The 24,139-nt window shown below is 45.8% G+C and overlaps 1 protein-coding gene across 1 annotated transcript in view; it reads right to left on the minus strand.

Moving 5' to 3' along the window:
* The window catches only part of LOC121580517 (M-protein, striated muscle), a 171,639-nt gene that overhangs the window by 59,203 nt on the left and 88,297 nt on the right, over positions 1 to 24,139 (minus strand). The window contains exons 15-17 of the mRNA XM_045224866.1: positions 6,365 to 6,548; positions 4,580 to 4,754; positions 4,280 to 4,401 (exon numbers count right to left, since the gene is read on the minus strand). Coding sequence (XP_045080801.1) covers positions 4,280 to 4,401; positions 4,580 to 4,754; positions 6,365 to 6,548 — 481 coding nt within the window. The remainder of the gene's footprint in view (positions 1 to 4,279; positions 4,402 to 4,579; positions 4,755 to 6,364; positions 6,549 to 24,139) is intronic.

The following is a 24,139-nucleotide window of genomic DNA, read 5'->3' on the forward strand; positions in this document are numbered from 1 at the left end:
CGGTCAGGGAGGATTGGACAGGGTCAGGGATGATTGGACAGGGTCAGGGAGGATGTGACAGGGAGGATTGGACAGGGTCAGGGATGATTGGACAGGGTCAGGGAGGATGTGACAGGGATGATTGGACACGGTCAGGGATGATTGGACAGGGTCATGGAGGATGGGACAGGGTCAGGGATGATTGGACAGGGTCAGGGAGGATGGGACAGGGTCAGGGATGATTGGACAGGGTCAGGGAGGATTGGACAGGGTCAGGGATGATTGGACAGGGTCAGGGAGGATTGGACAGGGTCAGGGAGGATTGGACAGGGTCAGGGAGGATTGGACAGGGTCAGGGAGGATTGGACAGGGTCAGGGAGGATGTGACAGGGATGATTGGACACGGTCAGGGAGGATTGGACAGGGTCAGGGAGGATTGGACAGGGTCAGGGATGATTGGACACGGTCAGGGAGGATTGGACAGGGTCAGGGATGATTGGACACGGTCAGGGAGGATTGGACAGGGTCAGGGATGATTGGACACGGTCAGGGAGGATTGGACAGGGTCAGGGAGGATTGGACAGGGTCAGGGATGATTGGACACGGTCAGGGAGGATTGGACAGGGTCAGGGATGATTGGACACGGTCAGGGAGGATTGGACAGGGTCAGGGATGATTGGACACGGTCAGGGAGGATTGGACAGGGTCAGGGATGATTGGACACGGTCAGGGATGATTGGACAGGGTCAGGGAGGATTGGACAGGGTCAGGGATGATTGGACACGGTCAGGGAGGATTGGACAGGGTCAGGGAGGATTGGACACGGTCAGGGAGGATTGGACAGGGTCAGGGAGGATTGGACAGGGTCAGGGAGGATTGGACAGGGTCAGGGAGGATTGGACAGGGTCAGGGAGGATTGGACAGGGTCAGGGATGATTGGACAGGGTCAGGGAGGATTGGACAGGGTCAGGGAGGATGTGACAGGGTCAGGGAGGATGTGACAGGGATGATTGGACACGGTCAGGGAGGATTGGACAGGGTCAGGGAGGATTGGACAGGGTCAGGGAGGATTGGACAGGGTCAGGGAGGATGTGACAGGGATGATTGGACACGGTCAGGGAGGATTGGACAGGGTCAGGGAGGATTGGACAGGGTCAGGGAGGATTGGACAGGGTCAGGGAGGATGGGACAGGGTCAGGGAGGATGGGACAGGGTCAGGGAGGATTGGACAGGGTCAGGGAGGATTGGACAGGGTCAGGGAGGATGGGACAGGGTCAGGGAGGATTGGACAGGGTCAGGGAGGATGTGACAGGGATGATTGGACACGGTCAGGGAGGATGTGACAGGGAGGATGGGACAGGGTCAGGGAGGATTGGACAGGGTCAGGGATGATTGGACAGGGTCAGGGAGGATGGGACAGGGTCAGGGATGATTGGACAGGGTCAGGGAGGATTGGACAGGGTCAGGGAGGATTGGACAGGGTCAGGGAGGATTGGACAGGGTCAGGGAGGATGGGACAGGGTCAGGGAGGATTGGACAGGGTCAGGGAGGATGGGACAGGGTCAGGGAGGATTGGACAGGGTCAGGGAGGATTGGACAGGGTCAGGGAGGATTGGACAGGGTCAGGGAGGATTGGACAGGGTCAGGGATGATTGGACAGGGTCAGGGAGGATTGGACAGGGTCAGGGAGGATTGGACAGGGTCAGGGAGGATTGGACAGGGTCAGGGATGATTGGACACGGTCAGGGAGGATTGGACACGGTCAGGGAGGATTGGACAGGGTCAGGGAGGATTGGACAGGGTCAGGGAGGATTGGACAGGGTCAGGGAGGATTGGACAGGGTCAGGGAGGATGGGACAGGGTCAGGGATGATTGGACAGGGTCAGGGAGGATTGGACAGGGTCAGGGAGGATGGGACAGGGTCAGGGATGATTGGACAGGGTCAGGGATGATTGGACAGGGTCAGGGAGGATTGGACAGGGTCAGGGAGGATGGGACAGGGTCAGGGATGATTGGACAGGGTCAGGGATGATTGGACAGGGTCAGGGAGGATTGGACAGGGTCAGGGAGGATGGGACAGGGTCAGGGATGATTGGACAGGGTCAGGGAGGATTGGACAGGGTCAGGGAGGATGGGACAGGGAGGATGGGACAGGGTCAGGGAGGATGGGACAGGGTCAGGGAGGATGGGACAGGGTCAGGGAGGATTGGACAGGGTCAGGGATGATTGGACACGGTCAGGGAGGATTGGACAGGGTCAGGGAGGATTGGACAGGGTCAGGGAGGATTGGACAGGGTCAGGGATGATTGGACACGGTCAGGGAGGATTGGACAGGGTCAGGGAGGATTGGACAGGGTCAGGGAGGATTGGACAGGGTCAGGGAGGATGGGACAGGGTCAGGGAGGATTGGACAGGGTCAGGGAGGATGGGACAGGGTCAGGGAGGATTGGACAGGGTCAGGGAGGATTGGACAGGGTCAGGGAGGATTGGACAGGGTCAGGGAGGATTGGACAGGGTCAGGGATGATTGGACAGGGTCAGGGAGGATTGGACAGGGTCAGGGAGGATTGGACAGGGTCAGGGAGGATTGGACAGGGTCAGGGATGATTGGACACGGTCAGGGAGGATTGGACACGGTCAGGGAGGATTGGACAGGGTCAGGGAGGATTGGACAGGGTCAGGGAGGATTGGACAGGGTCAGGGAGGATTGGACAGGGTCAGGGAGGATGGGACAGGGTCAGGGATGATTGGACAGGGTCAGGGAGGATTGGACAGGGTCAGGGAGGATGGGACAGGGTCAGGGATGATTGGACAGGGTCAGGGATGATTGGACAGGGTCAGGGAGGATTGGACAGGGTCAGGGAGGATGGGACAGGGTCAGGGATGATTGGACAGGGTCAGGGATGATTGGACAGGGTCAGGGAGGATTGGACAGGGTCAGGGAGGATGGGACAGGGTCAGGGATGATTGGACAGGGTCAGGGAGGATTGGACAGGGTCAGGGAGGATGGGACAGGGAGGATGGGACAGGGTCAGGGAGGATGGGACAGGGTCAGGGAGGATGGGACAGGGTCAGGGAGGATTGGACAGGGTCAGGGATGATTGGACACGGTCAGGGAGGATTGGACAGGGTCAGGGAGGATTGGACAGGGTCAGGGAGGATTGGACAGGGTCAGGGATGATTGGACACGGTCAGGGAGGATTGGACAGGGTCAGGGAGGATTGGACAGGGTCAGGGAGGATTGGACAGGGTCAGGGAGGATTGGACAGGGTCAGGGATGATTGGACAGGGTCATGGAGGATGGGACAGGGTCAGGGAGGATGGGACAGGACCAGGGAGGATGGGACAGGACCAGGGAGGATGGGACAGGACCAGGGAGGATGGGAGAGTGTCAGGGAGGATGGGACAGGACCAGGGAGGATGGGACAGGACCAGGGAGGATGGGACAGGACCAGGGAGGATGGGACAGGACCAGTGAGGATGGGACAGGACCAGGGAGGATGGGAGAATGTCAGGGAGGATGGGACAGGGTCAGGGAGGATGGGACAGGGAGGATGAGACAGGATCAGGGAGGATGGGACAGGGTAAGGGAGGATGGGACAGGGTAAAGGAGGATGGGACAGGACCAGGGAGGATGGGACAGGACCAGGGAGGATGGGACAGGACCAGGGAGGATGGGACAGGACCAGTGAGGATGGGACAGGACCAGGGAGGATGGGAGAATGTCAGGGAGGATGGGACAGGGTCAGGGAGGATGGGACAGGGAGGATGAGACAGGATCAGGGAGGATGGGACAGGGAGGATGAGACAGGATCAGGGAGGATGGGACAGGGTAAGGGAGGATGGGACAGGGTAAAGGAGGATGGGACAGGACCAGGGAGGATGGGACAGGGACTGGGAGGATGGGACAGGGTCAGGGAGGATGGGACAGGACCAGGGAGGATGGGAGAGGGTCAGGGAGGATGGGAGAGGGTCAGGGAGGATGGGACAGGACCAGGGAGGATGGGACAGGACCAGGGAGGATGGGACAGGGGGGGATGGCTTTGGCTTTTGAGGAATTGTCTTATATACAGTGAGAAATACATACTACAGTTCTGGATTAACAGAGTTGAGGAATACAGTGAGACATACATACTACAGTTCTGGATTAACAGAGTTGAGGAATACAGTGAGACATACATACTACCATACTGTTAAAAGCAGAATCTGAAAACCCCTAAAGTCTTCACCTCAAATTCATTTGATGTTATATTGCACCATATTGGCATCTGTACAGTGAACCCAGTTATGTAAAGACTCACCGATGCCAGCCTTGACGACCACGGCCTCTGACTCCAAAGAGCTGTGACTGTATCCTGCTGCATTCACCGCCTTCACACGGAACACACACGACTCTCCTGTGTTCAGACCGTGGCACACAAACCTGGTGGGACAGGGATACATAGGGTTATTGATTTGGATTATTGAATGAATGATTAATTGATTGATACATTTTTGAATGAATAAATGAATGAATGAATGAAATATTGGATGAATTAAAGATTGAATGAATGAATAAATGGTTGATTGAATGATTGGTTGATTGCTGTAATGTAATGTACCTGGTTCCTTTAACAGGCTTGTTGTTTGCAGGGGTCCAGACATCACTGCCCACCACAGTATAGTCGATGTAATATCCCACCAGGTGTTTTACATCCTTGGACGCCCCCCAGGAAACAACAACTGATGTATCTGTGTTCCTAGTGGCTACGGCTGGGCCGGGGGCCGCAGGCAGGTCTGAGGGAGAGGGAGGAGAGGGGAGGTGGGGGGAGGAGAGGGGAGGTCCAGTATATATCTCTATAGTCCAGTATATATCTCTATAGTCCAGTATATATATATATCTCTATAGTCCAGTATATATCTCTATATAGTCCAGTATATATCTCTATATAGTCCAGTATATATCTCTATAGTCCAGTATATATCTCTATAGTCCAGTATATATCTCTATATAGTCCAGTATATATCTCTATAGTCCAGTATATATCTCTATAGTCCAGTATATATCTCTATAGTCCAGTATATATCTCTATATAGTCCAGTATATATCTCTATAGTCCAGTATATATCTCTAAAGTCCAGTATATATCTCTATAGTCAAGTATATATCTCTATATAGTCCAGTATATATCTCTATAGTCCAGTATATATCTCTATAGTCCAGTATATATCTCTATAGTCCAGTATATATATATATATATATATATATATATATATATATATATATATATATATTCTCTATAGTCCAGTATATATCTCTATAGTCCAGTATATCTCTCTATAGTCCAGTATATATCTCTATAGTCCAGTATATATATATATATATATATATATATATATATATATATATATATATATATATATATGTCCAGTATATATCTCTATAGTGCAGTATATATCTCTATATAGTCCAGTATATATATATATATATATATATATATATATATATATATATATATATATATATATATATATATATATATCTATAGTCCAGTATATATCTCTATAGTCCAGTATATCTCTCTATAGTCCAGTATATATCTCTATATAGTCCAGTATATATCTCTATAGTCCAGTATATATCTCTATAGTCCAGTATATATCTCTATAGTCCAGTATATATATATATATATATATATATATATATATATATATATATATATATATATATATATATATATATATATATATCTATAGTCCAGTATATATCTCTATATAGTCCAGTATATATCTCTATATAGTCCAGTATATATCTCTATAGTCCAGTATATCTCTCTATAGTCCAGTATATATCTATAGTCCAGTATATATCTCTATAGTCCAGTATATATCTCTATATATATGTATCTCTCTATAGTCCAGTATATATCTCTATATAGTCCAGTATATATCTCTATAGTCCAGTATATCTCTCTATAGTCCAGTATATATCTATAGTCCAGTATATATCTCTATAGTCCAGTATATATCTCTATATATATATATATATCTCTATAGTCCAGTATATATCTCTATATAGTCCAGTATATATATATATATATAGTCCAGTATATATCTCTATAGTCCAGTATATATCTCTATATAGTCCAGTATATATCTCTATAGTCCAGTATATATCTCTATAGTCCAGTATATATCTCTATTCCAGTATATATCTCTATAGTCCAGTATATATCTCTATAGTCCAGTATATATCTCTATATAGTCCAGTATATATCTCTATAGTCCAGTATATATCTCTATAGTCCAGTATATATCTCTATAGTCCAGTATATATCTCTATATAGTCCAGTATATATCTCTATAGTCCAGTATATCTCTCTATATATATGTATCTCTCTACTCACCCAGCATATCTCCTACAGTGATATCTCCAGTAGCAGAGGAGGCCTCAGACATCCCAGCAGAGTTGCAGCAGCGGACTCTGAAGCTGTAGCGCTTTCCCTCTGCCAGATCAAACAGGGCGAAGCGAGGAGACTTGACGGGCATCCCTGTGTTGGCCCTCTGCCAGCACTCACTGCCCGCAACACACTGGCAAAATAAACACCCAGGACTGGTCAACACGGGCATACAGGGCCAGGACTGGTCAACACGGGCATACAGGGCCAGGACTGGTCAACACGGGCATACAGGGCCATTAATCAGTCAACCAACCAACCTGACCATCATCATTCCTTTCCCCAACAACTGTAAGGCTACCGCCTGCAGCACTCACATTTTACATTTTAGTCATTTATCGGACGCTCTTATCCAGAGCCACTTACAGTTAGTGAGGACATACATTTTTTTTCTCTCATTTTTTTTTCATACTGGCCCCCCGTGGGAATCGAACCCACAACCCTGGCATTGCAAGAGCCATGCTCTACCAACTGAGCTACACGGGGCCCATCTGTAATCATGAAGTGCTTTGAAAGGCTGGTTATGGCACACATCAACTCCATCATCCCAGAATCTGGGACTGAACACTTCCCTCTGCAACTGGATACTGGACTTCCTGATGGGCCGCCCCCAGGTGGGGAGGGTAGGCTCAACACATCCCCACGCTGACCCTCAACATGGGGGCCCCTCAGGGGTGCGTGCTCAGTCCCCTCCTGTACTCCCTGTTCACCCACGCACGACTCCAACAATATTATCAAGTTTGCTGTCGACACGACTCACTCACACACCTACACTTAATTTGCTCACACAAACATAAAGTGCACAAACATTCATACTGACTCGACACCAGGGCTTCCCAAACTGTTTTGACCCTCGACTCCATTTTGATATCTGCAAATTCTCGCAACCCCAACCATGTGAAAAAAATGTATGTCCTTAACAGTCATTGTTTACTTTTTGATTTGGGGCTATGGCAGTCAACAGAAAAACATTCTAACAGTATTTCTGATTGTTTTCTCAACTCACCATCACATACTTTTAATGTGGGGCTATGGCAGTCAATTGCAAATCTCTTATCTGAACACCACCAGTGAGATGGGTGTGGCTTGATGCATGTTGCGTCGGAGCTTCTCAAAGTCAGGGGCATGGTTGACAATGCGCACCTCATCTCTGCCATCACATCCAACCTAGATCGATATTTGGTTTTAATGCAGATGAGAGCACTGAATCCAGTTTCAAAAATATGAGGTCAAATCATGACATCAGTGATGTTTATGTCAGAACGTCAGAGTTCCTGAGTAGGAATTCCAAGTTTCCAGTTCCCAGTTGTCTTGAATGCACTGAAGTCTGAAGTCGGAGATTTATGAGTTCCCAGTTCCCAGTTGTCTTGAATGCACTGAAGTCTGAAGTCGGAGATTTATGAGTTCCCAGTTCCCAGTTGTCTTGAATGCACTGAAGTCTGAAGTCAGAGATTTATGAGTTCCCAGTTCCCAGTTGTCTTGAATGCACTGAAGTCTGAAGTCGGAGATTTATGAGTTCCCAGTTCCCAGTTGTCTTGAATGCACTAAAGTCTGAAGTCTGAGATTTATGAGTTCCCAGTTCCCAGTTGTCTTGAATGCACTGAAGTCTGAAGTCGGAGATTTATGAGTTCCCTGTCTTGAATGCACTGAAGTCTGAAGTCGGAGATTCATGAGTTCCCATTTCCCAGTTGTCTTGAATGCACTGAAGTCTGAAGTCTGAGATTTATGAGTTCCCTGTCTTGAATGCACTGAAGTCTGAAGTCGGAGATTCATGAGTTCCCATTTCCCAGTTGTCTTGAATGCACTGAAGTCTGAAGTCGGAGATTTATGAGTTCCCAGTTCGCAGTTGTTTTGAACGCGGCATTAATGTTCAGATGGAGACGGAAGGTATTTATTCCCTTTGAGTCAGGAACCAAAACAGGAACCAAAACTCCTCCGTAGTGACCTGTGAATGCGTTGTCTGCAGCATACGGTCACATGACAGCTCGATCAGCCGTTCGTTTTCACTTACCGGCATGTGAACTGAGCCAGGATCACAGTCAGACGGGTTGGGAAGTAGGTCCCAAAGTGTTCTTCCAAGTGTTGGAGGTGAGCAGTCATCACTCATGTGGGACACTTACTGATGCTGTTTTCTGTTATTTTCTTTTCATGACACAGAAAGTCAACCAAGTCTGTTTTTTTTACATCCATTGTGAATGACAACAATTCCCCTCAATGCGAAAGATCTTTCCACCACTCCCCCTCGATAACCACCAAGCCTCTGTGTGCAATAGAACATTGTCATGCTTTGCTCCTATATCTCCACATAGTGAACAGGCGATAACCACCAAGCCTACAGGCGAGTGCAGATAATGTGGTTTTATGTAGTTTACAATCGAAGTTACAGTGGGGAAAATAAGTATTTAGTCAGCCACCAATTGTGCAAGTTCTCCCACTTAAAAAGATGAGAGAGGCCTGTAATTTTCATCATAGGTACACGTCAACTATGACAGACAAAATTAGAAAAAAATATCCAGAAAATCACATTGTAGGATATTTAATGAATTTATTTGCAAATTATGGTGGAAAATAAGTATTTGGTCAATAACAAAAGTTTCTCAATACTTTGTTATATACCCTTTGTTGGCAATGACACAGGTCAAACGTTTTCTGTAAGTCTTCACAAGGTTTTCACATACTGTTGCTGGTATTTTGGCCCATTCCTCCATGCATATCTCCTCTAGAGCAGTGATGTTTTGGGGCTGTCGCTGGGCAACACAGACTTTCAACTCCCTCCAAAGATTTTCTATGGGGTTGAGATCTGGAGACTGGCTAGGCCACTCCAGGACCTTGAAATGCTTCTTACGAAGCCACTCCTTAGTTGCCCGGGCGGTGTGTTTGGGATCATTGTCATGCTGAAAGACCCAGCCACGTTTCATCTTCAATGCCCTTGCTGATGGAAGGAGGTTTTCACTCAAAATCTCACGATACATGGCCCCATTCATTCTTTCCTTTACACGGATCAGTCGTCCTGGTCCCTTTGCAGAAAAACAGCCCCAAAGCATGATGTTTCCACCCCCATGCTTCACAGTAGGTATGGTGTTCTTTGGATGCAACTCAGCATTCTTTGTCCTCCAAACACGACGAGTTGAGTTTTTACCAAAAAAGTTCTATTTTGGTTTCATCTGACCATATGACATTCTCCCAATCCTCTTCTGGATCATCCAAATGCACTCTAGCAAACTTCAGACGGGCCTGGACATGTACTGGCTTAAGCAGGGGGACACGTCTGGCACTGTAGGATTTGAGTCCCTGGCGGCGTAGTGTGTTACTGATGGTAGGCTTTGTTACTTTGGTCCCAGCTCTCTGCAGGTCATTCACTAGGTCCCCCCGTGTGGTTCTGGGATTTTTGCTCACCATTCTTGTGATCATTTTGACCCCACGGGGTGAGATCTTGCGTGGAGCCCCAGAACGAGGGAGATTATCAGTGGTCTTGTATGTCTTCCATTTCCTAATAATTGCTCCCACAGTTGATTTCTTCAAACCAAGCTGCTTACCTATTGCAGATTCAGTCTTCCCAGCCTGGTGCAGGTCTACAATTTTGTTTCTGGTGTCCTTTGACAGCTCTTTGGTCTTGGCCATAGTGGAGTTTGGAGTGTGACTGTTTGAGGTTGTGGACAGGTGTCTTTTATACTGATAACAAGTTCAAACAGGTGCCATTAATACAGGTAACGAGTGGAGGACAGAGGAGCCTCTTAAAGAAGAATTTACAGGTCTGTGAGAGCCAGAAATCTTGCTTGTTTGTAGGTGACCAAATACTTATTTTCCACCATAATTTGCAAATAAATTCATTAAAATTCCTACAATGTGATTTTCTGGAATTTCTTTTCTCAGTTTGTCTGTCATAGTTGACGTGTACCTATGATGAAAATTACAGGCCTCTCTCATCTTTTTAAGTGGGAGAACTTGCACAATTGGTGGCTGACTAAATACTTTTTTTCCCCACTGTACCTGCTGCAGTATATCTCGGAGTTCTGTGCTCAGCTCTTTTACCACCAGTTGCTCTTGGGGTATCATGCAATGCGCCCATATGGCAGAGGGAGACACATTCATAACTAGAGTGTGGATGCCTGCCTGCCGTCCCGTGATAGATGGAGCCCCATTTGTGCAAAAGCCTGCCATTCGATCGCATTTTCGTCAATATAGCCAAGCAGCACACTGAACATCACCTGTGCCGTTTCATGCTCGGGAATCGTGAGACAGAACAATATGTCCTTGTGAATAGCGTCCCCAGACATGTATAGCGAAGAAAAGTCAATACATGGGCATCTCGGCCCTCACAGCTAACGTCCATTTGGAGAGCATAAGGTGGGGAGTTTTTGAGTTGTTCATTCAGAGCATAAATTATTAGTTTAAACAGTGGTGTAAAGTACTTAAGTAAAAATACTTTAAAGTACTACTTAAGTTGTTTTTGGGATATCTCTACTTTACTCTTTATGTTTTTGACATCTTTTACTTTTAATCCACTACATTCATAAAGCAAATCATGTACTTTCTACTCCATACATTTCCCCTGACACCCAAAATTACTTTTTGAATGCTTAGCAGGACAGGAAAATGGTCAAATTCACACACTTCTCAAAATAACATCCCTGGTCTGATTTGGCATACTCACTAAATGCTTTGTTTGTAAATGATGTCTGAGTGTTGGAGTGTGCCCCTGGCTATCTGTAAATGATGTCTGAGTGTTGGACTGTGCCCCTGGCTATCTGTAAATGATATATTAGTGTTGGAGTGTGCCCCTGGCTATCTGTAAATGATATCTGAGTGTTGGACTGTGCCCCTGGCTATCTGTAAATGATATATTAGTGTTGGAGTGTGCCCCTGGCTATCTGTAAATGATATATTAGTGTTGGAGTGTGCCCCTGGCTATCTGTAAATGATATATTAGTGTTGGAGTGTGCCCCTGGCTATCTGTAAATTATGTCTGAGTGTTGGACTGTGCCCCTGGCTATCTGTAAATGATATATTAGTGTTGGAGTGTGCCCCTGGCTATCTGTAAATGATATATTAGTGTTGGAGTGTGCCCCTGGCTATCTGTAAATGATGTCTGACTGTTGGAGTGTGCCCCTGGCTATCTGTAAATGATATATTAGTGTTGGAGTGTGCCCCTGGCTATCTGTAAATGATGTCTGAGTGTTGGAGTGTGTCCCTGGCTATCTGTAAATGATGTCTGAGTGTTGGACTGTGCCCCTGGCTATCTGTAAATGATGTCTGAGTGTTGGAGTGTGCCCCTGGCTATCTGTAAATTATGTCTGAGTGTTGGACTGTGCCCCTGGCTATCTGTAAATGATGTCTGAGTGTTGGAGTGTGTCCCTGGCTATCTGTAAATGATGTCTGAGTGTTGGAGTGTGCCCCTGGCTATCTGTAAATGATGTCTGAGTGTTGGAGTGTGCCCCTGGCTATCTGTAAATGATGTCTGAGTGTTGGAGTGTGCCCCTGGCTATCTGTAAATGATGTCTGAGTGTTGGAGTGTGCCCCTGGCTATCTGTAAATTATGTCTGAGTGTTGGACTGTGCCCCTGGCTATCTGTAAATGATATATTAGTGTTGGACTGTGCCCCTGGCTATCTGTAAATGATATATTAGTGTTGGACTGTGCCCCTGGCTATCTGTAAATGATGTCTGACTGTTGGAGTGTGCCCCTGGCTATCTGTAAATGATGTCTGACTGTTGGAGTGTGCCCCTGGCTATCTGTAAATGATATATTAGTGTTGGAGTGTGCCCCTGGCTATCTGTAAATGATGTCTGAGTGTTGGAGTGTGCCCCTGGCTATCTGTAAATGATGTCTGAGTGTTGGAGTGTGCCCCTGGCTATCTGTAAATTATGTCTGAGTGTTGGAGTGTGCCCCTGGCTATCTGTAAATGATGTCTGAGTGTTGGACTGTGCCCCTGGCTATCTGTAAATGATGTCTGAGTGTTGGAGTGTGCCCCTGGCTATCCGTAAATGATGTCTGAATGTTGGAGCGTGCCCCTGGCTATCTGTAAATTATGTCTGAGTGTTGGAGCGTGCCCCTGGCTATCTGTAAATTATGTCTGAGTGTTGGAGTGTGCCCCTGGCTATCTGTAAATGATGTCTGAGTGTTGGACTGTGCCCCTGGCTATCTGTAAATTATGTCTGAGTGTTGGACTGTGCCCCTGGCTATCTGTAAATGATATATTAGTGTTGGACTGTGCCCCTGGCTATCTGTAAATGATGTCTGAGTGTTGGACTGTGCCCCTGGCTATCTGTAAATGATATATTAGTGTTGGAGTGTGCCCCTGGCTATCTGTAAATGATATATTAGTGTTGGAGTGTGCCCCTGGCTTTCTGTAAATGATATATTAGTGTTGGAGTGTGCCCCTGGCTATCTGTAAATGATGTCTGAGTGTTGGACTGTGCCCCTGGCTATCTGTAAATGATATATTAGTGTTGGAGTGTGCCCCTGGCTATCTGTAAATTATGTCTGAGTGTTGGACTGTGCCCCTGGCTATCTGTAAATGATATATTAGTGTTGGACTGTGCCCCTGGCTATCTGTAAATGATATATTAGTGTTGGAGTGTGCCCCTGGCTATCTGTAAATGATGTCTGAGTGTTGGACTGTGCCCCTGGCTATCTGTAAATGATGTCTGACTGTTGGAGTGTGCCCCTGGCTATCTGTAAATGATATATTAGTGTTGGAGTGTGCCCCTGGCTATCTGTAAATGATGTCTGAGTGTTGGAGTGTGCCCCTGGCTATCTGTAAATGATGTCTGAGTGTTGGAGTGTGCCCCTGGCTATCCGTAAATGATGTCTGAGTGTTGGAGTGTGCCCCTGGCTATCTGTAAATGATGTCTGAGTGTTGGACTGTGCCCCTGGCTATCTGTAAATGATATATTAGTGTTGGAGTGTGCCCCTGGCTATCTGTAAATGATATATTAGTGTTGGAGTGTGCCCCTGGCTATATGTAAATGATATATTAGTGTTGGAGTGTGCCCCTGGCTATCTGTAAATTATGTCTGAGTGTTGGACTGTGCCCCTGGCTATCTGTAAATGATATATTAGTGTTGGACTGTGCCCCTGGCTATCTGTAAATGATATATTAGTGTTGGACTGTGCCCCTGGCTATCTGTAAATGATGTCTGACTGTTGGAGTGTGCCCCTGGCTATCTGTAAATGATATATTAGTGTTGGAGTGTGCCCCTGGCTATCTGTAAATTATGTCTGAGTGTTGGAGTGTGCCCCTGGCTATCTGTAAATGATGTCTGAATGTTGGAGCGTGCCCCTGGCTATCCGTAAATGATGTCTGAATGTTGGAGCGTGCCCCTGGCTATCCGTAAATGATGTCTGAATGTTGGAGCGTGCCCCTGGCTATCTGTAAATTATGTCTGAGTGTTGGAGCGTGCCCCTGGCTATCTGTAAATTATGTCTGAGTGTTGGAGTGTGCCCCTGGCTATCTGTAAATGATGTCTGAGTGTTGGAGTGTGCCCCTGGCTATCTGTAAATGATGTCTGAGTGTTGGACTGTGCCCCTGGCTATCTGTAAATGATATATTACTGTTGGACTGTGCCCCTGGCTATCTGTAAATGATGTCTGAGTGTTGGACTGTGCCCCTGGCTATCTGTAAATGATATATTAGTGTTGGAGTGTGCCCCTGGCTATCTGTAAATGATATATTAGTGTTGGAGTGTGCCCCTGGCTATCTGTAAATGATATATTAGTGTTGGAGTGTGCCCCTGGCTATCTGTAAATGATGTCTGAGTGTTGGACTGTGCCCCTGGCTATCTGTAAATGATATATTAGTGTTGGAGTGTGCCCCTGGCTATCTGTAAATGATATATTAGTGTTGGAGTGTGCCCCTGGCTATCTGTAAATGATGTCTGAGTGTTGGAGTGTGTCCCTGGCTATCTGTAAATGATGTCTGAGTGTTGGAGCGTGCCCCTGGCTATCCGTAAATGATGTCTGAGTGTTGGAGTGTGCCCCTGGCTATCTGTAAATGATGTCTGAGTGTTGGACTGTGCCCCTGGCTATCTGTAAATGATATATTAGTGTTGGAGTGTGCCCCTGGCTATCTGTAAATGATATATTAGTGTTGGAGTGTGCCCCTGGCTATCTGTAAATGATATATTAGTGTTGGAGTGTGCCCCTGGCTATCTGTAAATTAAGTCTGAGTGTTGGACTGTGCCCCTGGCTATCTGTAAATGATATATTAGTGTTGGAGTGTGCCCCTGGCTATCTGTAAATGATATATTAGTGTTGGAGTGTGCCCCTGGCTATCTGTAAATGATGTCTGAGTGTTGGACTGTGCCCCTGGCTATCTGTAAATGATATATTAGTGTTGGAGTGTGCCCCTGGCTATCTGTAATTGATGTCTGAGTGTTGGAGTGTGCCCCTGGCTATCTGTAAATGATGTCTGAGTGTTGGAGCGTGCCCCTGGCTATCTGTAAATGATGTCTGAGTGTTGGAGCGTGCCCCTGGCTATCTGTAAATGATGTCTGAGTGTTGGAGTGTGCCCCTGGCTATCCGTAAATGATGTCTGAGTGTTGGAGTGTGCCCCTGGCTATCTGTAAATGATGTCTGAGTGTTGGAGTGTGCCCCTGGCTATCTATAAATTATGTCTGAGTGTTGGACTGTGCCCCTGGCTATCTGTAAATGATATATTAGTGTTGGACTGTGCCCCTGGCTATCTGTAAATGATATATTAGTGTTGGACTGTGCCCCTGGCTATCTGTAAATGATGTCTGACTGTTGGAGTGTGCCCCTGGCTATCTGTAAATGATATATTAGTGTTGGAGTGTGCCCCTGGCTATCTGTAAATTATGTCTGAGTGTTGGAGTGTGCCCCTGGCTATCTGTAAATGATGTCTGAATGTTGGAGCGTGCCCCTGGCTATCCGTAAATGATGTCTGAATGTTGGAGCGTGCCCGGCTATCCGTAAATGATGTCTGAATGTTGGAGCGTGCCCCTGGCTATCTGTAAATTATGTCTGAGTGTTGGAGCGTGCCCCTGGCTATCTGTAAATTATGTCTGAGTGTTGGACTGTGCCCCTGGCTATCTGTAAATGATATATTAGTGTTGGACTGTGCCCCTGGCTATCTGTAAATTATGTCTGAGTGTTGGACTGTGCCCCTGGCTATCTGTAAATTATGTCTGAGTGTTGGAGTGTGCCCCTGGCTATCTGTAAATGATATATTAGTGTTGGAGTGTGCCCCTGGCTATCTGTAAATGATATATTAGTGTTGGAGTGTGCCCCTGGCTATCTGTAAATTATGTCTGAGTGTTGGACTGTGCCCCTGCCTATCTGTAAATGATATATTAGTGTTGGAGTGTGCCCCTGGCTATCTGTAAATGATATATTAGTGTTGGAGTGTGCCCCTGGCTATCTGTAAATGATGTCTGAGTGTTGGACTGTGCCCCTGGCTATCTGTAAATGATATATTAGTGTTGGAGTGTGCCCCTGGCTATCTGTAAATGATGTCTGAGTGTTGGAGTGTGTCCCTGGCTATCTGTAAATGATGTCTGAGTGTTGGAGCGTGCCCCTGGCTATCTGTAAATGATGTCTGAGTGTTGGAGTGTGCCCCTGGCTATCCGTAAATGATGTCTGAGTATTGGAGTGTGCCCCTGGCTATCTGTAAATGATGTCTGAGTGTTGGAGTGTGCCCCTGGCTATCTGTAAATTATGTCTGAGTGTTGGACTGTGCCCCTGGCTATCTGTAAATGATATATTAGTGTTGGACTGTGCCCCTGGCTATCTGTAAATGATATATTAGTGTTGGACTGTGCCCCTGGCTATCTGTAAATGATGTCTGAGTGTTGGACTGTGCCCCTGGCTATCTGTAAATGATATATTAGTGTTGGAGTGTGCCCCTGGCTATCTGTAAATGATGTCTGAGTGTTGGAGTGTGTCCCTGGCTATCTGTAAATGATGTCTGAGTGTTGGAGCGTGCCCCTGGCTATCTGTAAATGATGTCTGAGTGTTGGAGTGTGCCCCTGGCTATCCGTAAATGATGTCTGAGTGTTGGAGTGTGCCCCTGGCTATCTGTAAATGATGTCTGAGTGTTGGAGTGTGCCCCTGGCTATCTGTAAATTATGTCTGAGTGTTGGACTGTGCCCCTGGCTATCTGTAAATGATATATTAGTGTTGGACTGTGCCCCTGGCTATCTGTAAATGATATATTAGTGTTGGACTGTGCCCCTGGCTATCTGTAAATGATGTCTGACTGTTGGAGTGTGCCCCTGGCCATCTGTAAATGATATATTAGTGTTGGACTGTGCCCCTGGCTATCTGTAAATTATGTCTGAGTGTTGGAGCGTGCCCCTGGCTATCTGTAAATGATGTCTGAGTGTTGGAGCGTGCCCCTGGCTATCTGTAAATGATGTCTGAGTGTTGGAGTGTGCCCCTGGCTATCTGTAAATGATATATTAGTGTTGGACTGTGCCCCTGGCTATCTGTAAATGATGTCTGAGTGTTGGACTGTGCCCCTGGCTATCTGTAAATGATATATTAGTGTTGGAGTGTGCCCCTGGCTATCTGTAAATGATGTCTGAGTGTTGGAGTGTGTCCCTGGCTATCTGTAAATGATGTCTGAGTGTTGGAGCGTGCCCCTGGCTATCTGTAAATGATGTCTGAGTGTTGGAGTGTGCCCCTGGCTATCCGTAAATGATGTCTGAGTGTTGGAGTGTGCCCCTGGCTATCTGTAAATGATGTCTGAGTGTTGGAGTGTGCCCCTGGCTATCTGTAAATTATGTCTGAGTGTTGGACTGTGCCCCTGGCTATCTGTAAATGATATATTAGTGTTGGACTGTGCCCCTGGCTATCTGTAAATGATATATTAGTGTTGGACTGTGCCCCTGGCTATCTGTAAATGATGTCTGAATGTTGGACTGTGCCCCTGGCTATCTGTAAATGATATATTAGTGTTGGAGTGTGCCCCTGGCTATCTGTAAATGATGTCTGAGTGTTGGAGTGTGTCCCTGGCTATCTGTAAATGATGTCTGAGTGTTGGAGCGTGCCCCTGGCTATCTGTAAATGATGTCTGAGTGTTGGAGTGTGCCCCTGGCTATCCGTAAATGATGTCTGAGTGTTGGAGTGTGCCCCTGGCTATCTGTAAATGATGTCTGAGTGTTGGAGTGTGCCCCTGGCTATCTGTAAATTATGTCTGAGTGTTGGACTGTGCCCCTGGCTATCTGTAAATGATATATTAGTGTTGGACTGTGCCCCTGGCTATCTGTAAATGATATATTAGTGTTGGACTGTGCCCCTGGCTATCTGTAAATGATGTCTGACTGTTGGAGTGTGCCCCTGGCCATCTGTAAATGATATATTAGTGTTGGACTGTGCCCCTGGCTATCTGTAAATTATGTCTGAGTGTTGGAGTGTGCCCCTGGCTATCTGTAAATGATGTCTGAGTGTTGGAGCGTGCCCCTGGCTATCTGTAAATGATGTCTGAGTGTTGGAGTGTGCCCCTGGCTATCTGTAAATGATATATTAGTGTTGGACTGTGCCCCTGGCTATCTGTAAATGATATATTAGTGTTGGACTGTGCCCCTGGCTATCTGTAAATGATGTCTGACTGTTGGAGTGTGCCCCTGGCTATCTGTAAATGATATATTAGTGTTGGAGTGTGCCCCTGGCTATCTGTAAATTATGTCTGAGTGTTGGAGTGTGCCCCTGGCTATCTGTAAATGATGTCTGAATGTTGGAGCGTGCCCCTGGCTATCCGTAAATGATGTCTGAATGTTGGAGCGTGCCCCTGGCTATCCGTAAATTATGTCTGAGTGTTGGAGCGTGCCCCTGGCTATCTGTAAATGATGTCTGAGTGTTGGAGCGTGCCCCTGGCTATCTGTAAATTATGTCTGAGTGTTGGACTGTGCCCCTGGCTATCTGTAAATGATATATTAGTGTTGGACTGTGCCCCTGGCTATCTGTAAATGATATATTAGTGTTGGACTGTGCCCCTGGCTATCTGTAAATGATGTCTGACTGTTGGAGTGTGCCCCTGGCTATCTGTAAATGATATATTAGTGTTGGAGTGTGCCCCTGGCTATCTGTAAATTATGTCTGAGTGTTGGAGTGTGCCCCTGGCTATCTGTAAATGATGTCTGAATGTTGGAGCGTGCCCCTGGCTATCCGTAAATGATGTCTGAATGTTGGAGCGTGCCCCTGGCTATCCGTAAATGATGTCTGAATGTTGGAGCGTGCCCCTGGCTATCTGTAAATGATGTCTGAGTGTTGGAGCGTGCCCCTGGCTATCTGTAAATTATGTCTGAGTGTTGGACTGTGCCCCTGGCTATCTGTAAATGATATATTAGTGTTGGACTGTGCCCCTGGCTATCTGTAAATTATGTCTGAGTGTTGGACTGTGCCCCTGGCTATCTGTAAATTATGTCTGAGTGTTGGAGTGTGCCCCTGGCTATCTGTAAATGATATATTAGTGTTGGAGTGTGCCCCTGGCTATCTGTAAATGATATATTAGTGTTGGAGTGTGCCCCTGGCTATCTGTAAATTATGTCTGAGTGTTGGACTGTGCCCCTGGCTATCTGTAAATGATATATTAGTGTTGGAGTGTGCCCCTGGCTATCTGTAAATGATATATTAGTGTTGGAGTGTGCCCCTGGCTATCTGTAAATGATGTCTGAGTGTTGGACTGTGCCCCTGGCTATCTGTAAATGATATATTAGTGTTGGAGTGTGCCCCTGGCTATCTGTAAATGATGTCTGAGTGTTGGAGTGTGTCCCTGGCTATCTGTAAATGATGTCTGAGTGTTGGAGTGTGCCCCTGGCTATCTGTAAATGATGTCTGAGTGTTGGAGTGTGCCCCTGGCTATCCGTAAATGATGTCTGAGTGTTGGAGTGTGCCCCTGGCTATCTGTAAATGATGTCTGAGTGTTGGAGTGTGCCCCTGGCTATCTGTAAATTATGTCTGAGTGTTGGACTGTGCCCCTGGCTATCTGTAAATGATATATTAGTGTTGGACTGTGCCCCTGGCTATCTGTAAATGATATATTAGTGTTGGACTGTGCCCCTGGCTATCTGTAAATGATGTCTGAGTGTTGGACTGTGCCCCTGGCTATCTGTAAATGATATATTAGTGTTGGAGTGTGCCCCTGGCTATCTGTAAATGATGTCTGAGTGTTGGAGTGTGTCCCTGGCTATCTGTAAATGATGTCTGAGTGTTGGAGCGTGCCCCTGGCTATCTGTAAATGATGTCTGAGTGTTGGAGTGTGCCCCTGGCTATCCGTAAATGATGTCTGAGTGTTGGAGTGTGCCCCTGGCTATCTGTAAATGATGTCTGAGTGTTGGAGTGTGCCCCTGGCTATCTGTAAATTATGTCTGAGTGTTGGACTGTGCCCCTGGCTATCTGTAAATGATATATTAGTGTTGGACTGTGCCCCTGGCTATCTGTAAATGATATATTAGTGTTGGAGTGTGCCCCTGGCTATCTGTAAATGATGTCTGACTGTTGGAGTGTGCCCCTGGCCATCTGTAAATGATATATTAGTGTTGGACTGTGCCCCTGGCTATCTGTAAATTATGTCTGAGTGTTGGAGCGTGCCCCTGGCTATCTGTAAATGATGTCTGAGTGTTGGAGCGTGCCCCTGGCTATCTGTAAATGATGTCTGAGTGTTGGAGTGTGCCCCTGGCTATCTGTAAATGATGTCTGACTGTTGGAGTGTTCCCCTGGCTATCTGTAAATGATGTCTGAGTGTTGGAGTGTGCCCCTGGCTATCTGTAAATGATGTCTGAGTGTTGGAGTGTGCCCCTGGCTATCTGTAATGATGTCTGAGTGTTGGAGTGTGCCCCTGGCTATCTGTAAATTATGTCTGAGTGTTGGAGTGTGCCCCTGGCTATCTGTAAATGATGTCTGAATGTTGGAGCGTGCCCCTGGCTATCCATAAATGATGTCTGAATGTTGGAGCGTGCCCCTGGCTATCCGTAAATGATGTCTGAATGTTGGAGCGTGCCCCTGGCTATCTGTAAATTATGTCTGAGTGTTGGAGCGTGCCCCTGGCTATCTGTAAATTATGTCTGAGTGTTGGAGTGTGCCCCTGGCTATCTGTAAATTATGTCTGAGTGTTGGAGTGTGCCCCTGGCTATCTGTAAATGATATATTAGTGTTGGACTGTGCCCCTGGCTATCTGTAAATTATGTCTGAGTGTTGGACTGTGCCCCTGGCTATCTGTAAATGATATATTAGTGTTGGACTGTGCCCCTGGCTATCTGTAAATGATATATTAGTGTTGGACTGTGCCCCTGGCTATCTGTAAATTATGTCTGAGTGTTGGAGTGTGCCCCTGGCTATCTGTAAATGATATATTAGTGTTGGAGTGTGCCCCTGGCTATCTGTAAATGATGTCTGAGTGTTGGAGTGTGCCCCTGGCTATCTGTAAATGATGTCTGAATGTTGGAGCGTGCCCCTGGCTATCTGTAAATTATGTCTGAGTGTTGGAGCGTGCCCCTGGCTATCCGTAAATAAAATGGTGCCGTCTGGTTTTCTTAATATAAGACATTTGAAATTATTTATACTTTTACTTTTGACACTTAAGTATATTTAAAACCGAATACTTTTAGACTTTTATTCAAGTAGTATTTTACTGGGTGACTTTCACTTTTACTTGAGTCATTTTCTATTAAGGGATATTTACTTTAACTTTTGGGTACTTTTTCCACCATTGCATTTAACAGTGTTATCTGACAAAGGTATTGATGTGAGTTTCTGTACCTCTGCCTCCCCACACATTGTTTTCACCATATCAATTGCGGCCGGTAATATCAAAGTCTCTGCAATAGTGTGTGGTTTCATAGTGTAGCGGCTCTACCATTCACCGTAGGAATGATTTAAGTGCAAAGGTCAAGTGACCTTTTCCCATGATCTAAGGGCGCTGTCTGGTTGAATTTTATCTTATAGATTTGAATCATTTTCATTTAGAGTCTTAAGGTTAACCATATCACAATGATTTTGCGATACAAATATGATATTATAATATGTATATTATTTTGTATATATATATTTTTTATTCAGGATTTTGGAAATTCTCCCGCGACCCCATTTTCATATCAGGCAACCCTGCATGGGGTCGCGACCCCAGTTTGGGAACCGCTGCTCTAAACACACTGACATACAATGATCATAATGCTGCTGCTGCTCTGTTCATCATACACTGAGGGTACAAAACATTAGGAACACCTTCCTAATATTGAGTTGCACCCTCTTTTGCCCTCAGAACAGCTTCGACTTGTCCCAATGCTCCTACAGTTGTGTCAAGTTGGCTGGATGTCCTTTGGGTGCTGGACCATTCTTGATACATACAGAAACTGTTGAGCGTGAAAAACCAAGAAGCGTTGCAGTTCTTGACACACAAACCGGTGAGCCTGGCACCTACTACCATACCCCATTCAAAGGCACTTCAATTTTTGTCTTGTCCATTCACCCTCTGAATGGCACACATACACAATACATGTCTCAAATGTCTCAAGGATTAAAAAATCTTTCTTTAACCTGTCTCCTCATCTACACAGATTGAAGTGGATTTAACAGGTGACATAAGGGATTATAGCTGACCCTGTATTTAGTATGGTATTGGAACTGACCCTGTATATAGTATGGTATTGGAACTGACCCTGTATATAGTATGGTATTGGAACTGACCCTGTATATAGTATTGTATTGGAACTGACCCTGTATATAGTATGGTATTGGAACTGACCCTGTATATAGTATGGTATTGGAACTGACCCTGTATATAGTATTGTATTGGAACTGACCCTGTATATAGTATGGTTTTGGAACTGACCCTGTATATAGTATGGTATTGGAACTGACCCTGGAACTGACCCTGTATATAGTATGGTATTGGAACTCACCCTGTATATAGTATGGTATTGGAACTGACCCTGGAACTGACCCTGTATATAGTATGGTATTGGAACTGACCCTGTATATAGTATGGTATTGGAACTGACCCTGGAACTGACCCTGTATATAGTATGGTATTGGAACTGACCCTGTATATAGTATGGTATTGGAACTGACCCTATATATAGTATGGTATTGGAACTGACCCTGTATATAGTATGGTATTGGAACTGACCCTGTATATAGTATGGTATTGGAACTGACCCTGTATATAGTATGGTATTGGAACTGACCCTGTTATATAGTATGGTATTGGAACTGACCCTGGAACTGACCCTGTATATAGTATGGTATTGGAACTGACCCTGGAACTGACCCTGTATATAGTATGGTATTGGAACTGACCCTGTATATAGTATTGTATTGGAACTGACCCTGTATATAGTATGGTATTGGAACTGACCCTGTATATAGTATGGTATTGGAACTGACCCTGGAACTGACCCTGTATATAGTATAGTATTGGAACTGACCCTGTATATAGTATGGTATTGGAACTGACCCTGTATATAGTATGGTATTGGAACTGACCCTGGAACTGACCCTGTATATAGTATGGTATTGGAACTGACCCTGGAACTGACCCTGTATATAGTATTGTATTGGAACTGACCCTGTATATAGTATGGTATTGAACTGACCCTGTATATAGTATGGTATTGGAACTGACCCTGGAACTGGCCCTGTATATAGTATGGTATTGGAACTGACCCTGTATATAGTATGGTATTGGAACTGACCCTGTATATAGTATGGTATTGGAACTGACCCTGTATATAGTATGGTATTGGATCTGACCCTGGAACTGACCCTGTATATAGTATGGTATTGAATTGACCCTGTATATAGTATGGTATTGGAACTGACCCTGTATATAGTATGGTATTGGAACTGACCCTGGAACTGACCCTGTATATAGTATGGTATTGGAACTGACCCTGTATATAGTATGGTATTGGAACTGACCCTGGAACTGACCCTGTATATAGTATGGTATTGGAACTGACCCTGGAACTGACCCTGTATATAGTATGGTATTGAACTGACCCTGTATATAGTATGGTATTGGAACTGACCCTGGAACTGGCCCTGTATATAGTATGGTATTGGAACTGACCCTGTATATAGTATGGTATTGGAACTGACCCTGTATATAGTATGGTATTGGAACTGACCCTGTATATAGTATGGTATTGGAACTGACCCTGTATATAGTATGGTATTGGAACTGACCCTGGAACTGACCCTGTATATAGTATGGTATTGGAACTGACCCTGGAACTGACCCTGTATATAGTATGGTATTGGAACTGACCCTGTATATAGTATGGTATTGGAACTGACCCTGGAACTGACCCTGTATATAGTATGGTATTGGAACTGACCCTGGAACTGACCCTGTATATAGTATGGTATTGAACTGACCCTGTATATAGTATGGTATTGGAACTGACCCTGTATATAGTATGGTATTGGAAGAGACCCTGGAACTGACCCTGTATATAGTATGGTATTGGAACTGACCCTGTATATAGTATGGTATTGAACTGACCCTGTATATAGTATGGTATTGGAACTGACCCTGTATATAGTATGGTATTGGAACTGGCCCTGTATATAGTATGGTATTGAACTGACCCTGTATATAGTATGGTATTGGAAGTGACCCTGGAACTGACCCTGTATATAGTATGGTATTGGAACTGACCCTGTATATCACATGTGTCAAACTCATTCCACGGAGGGCCGAGTGGCTGCGGGTTTTCGCTCCTCCCTTGTCCTTGATTGATGAATTAAGGTCACTAATTAGTA

Source organism: Coregonus clupeaformis, chromosome 14 (genome assembly GCF_020615455.1).
Source record: "Coregonus clupeaformis isolate EN_2021a chromosome 14, ASM2061545v1, whole genome shotgun sequence".
NCBI classification, from domain to species: domain Eukaryota; kingdom Metazoa; phylum Chordata; class Actinopteri; order Salmoniformes; family Salmonidae; genus Coregonus; species Coregonus clupeaformis.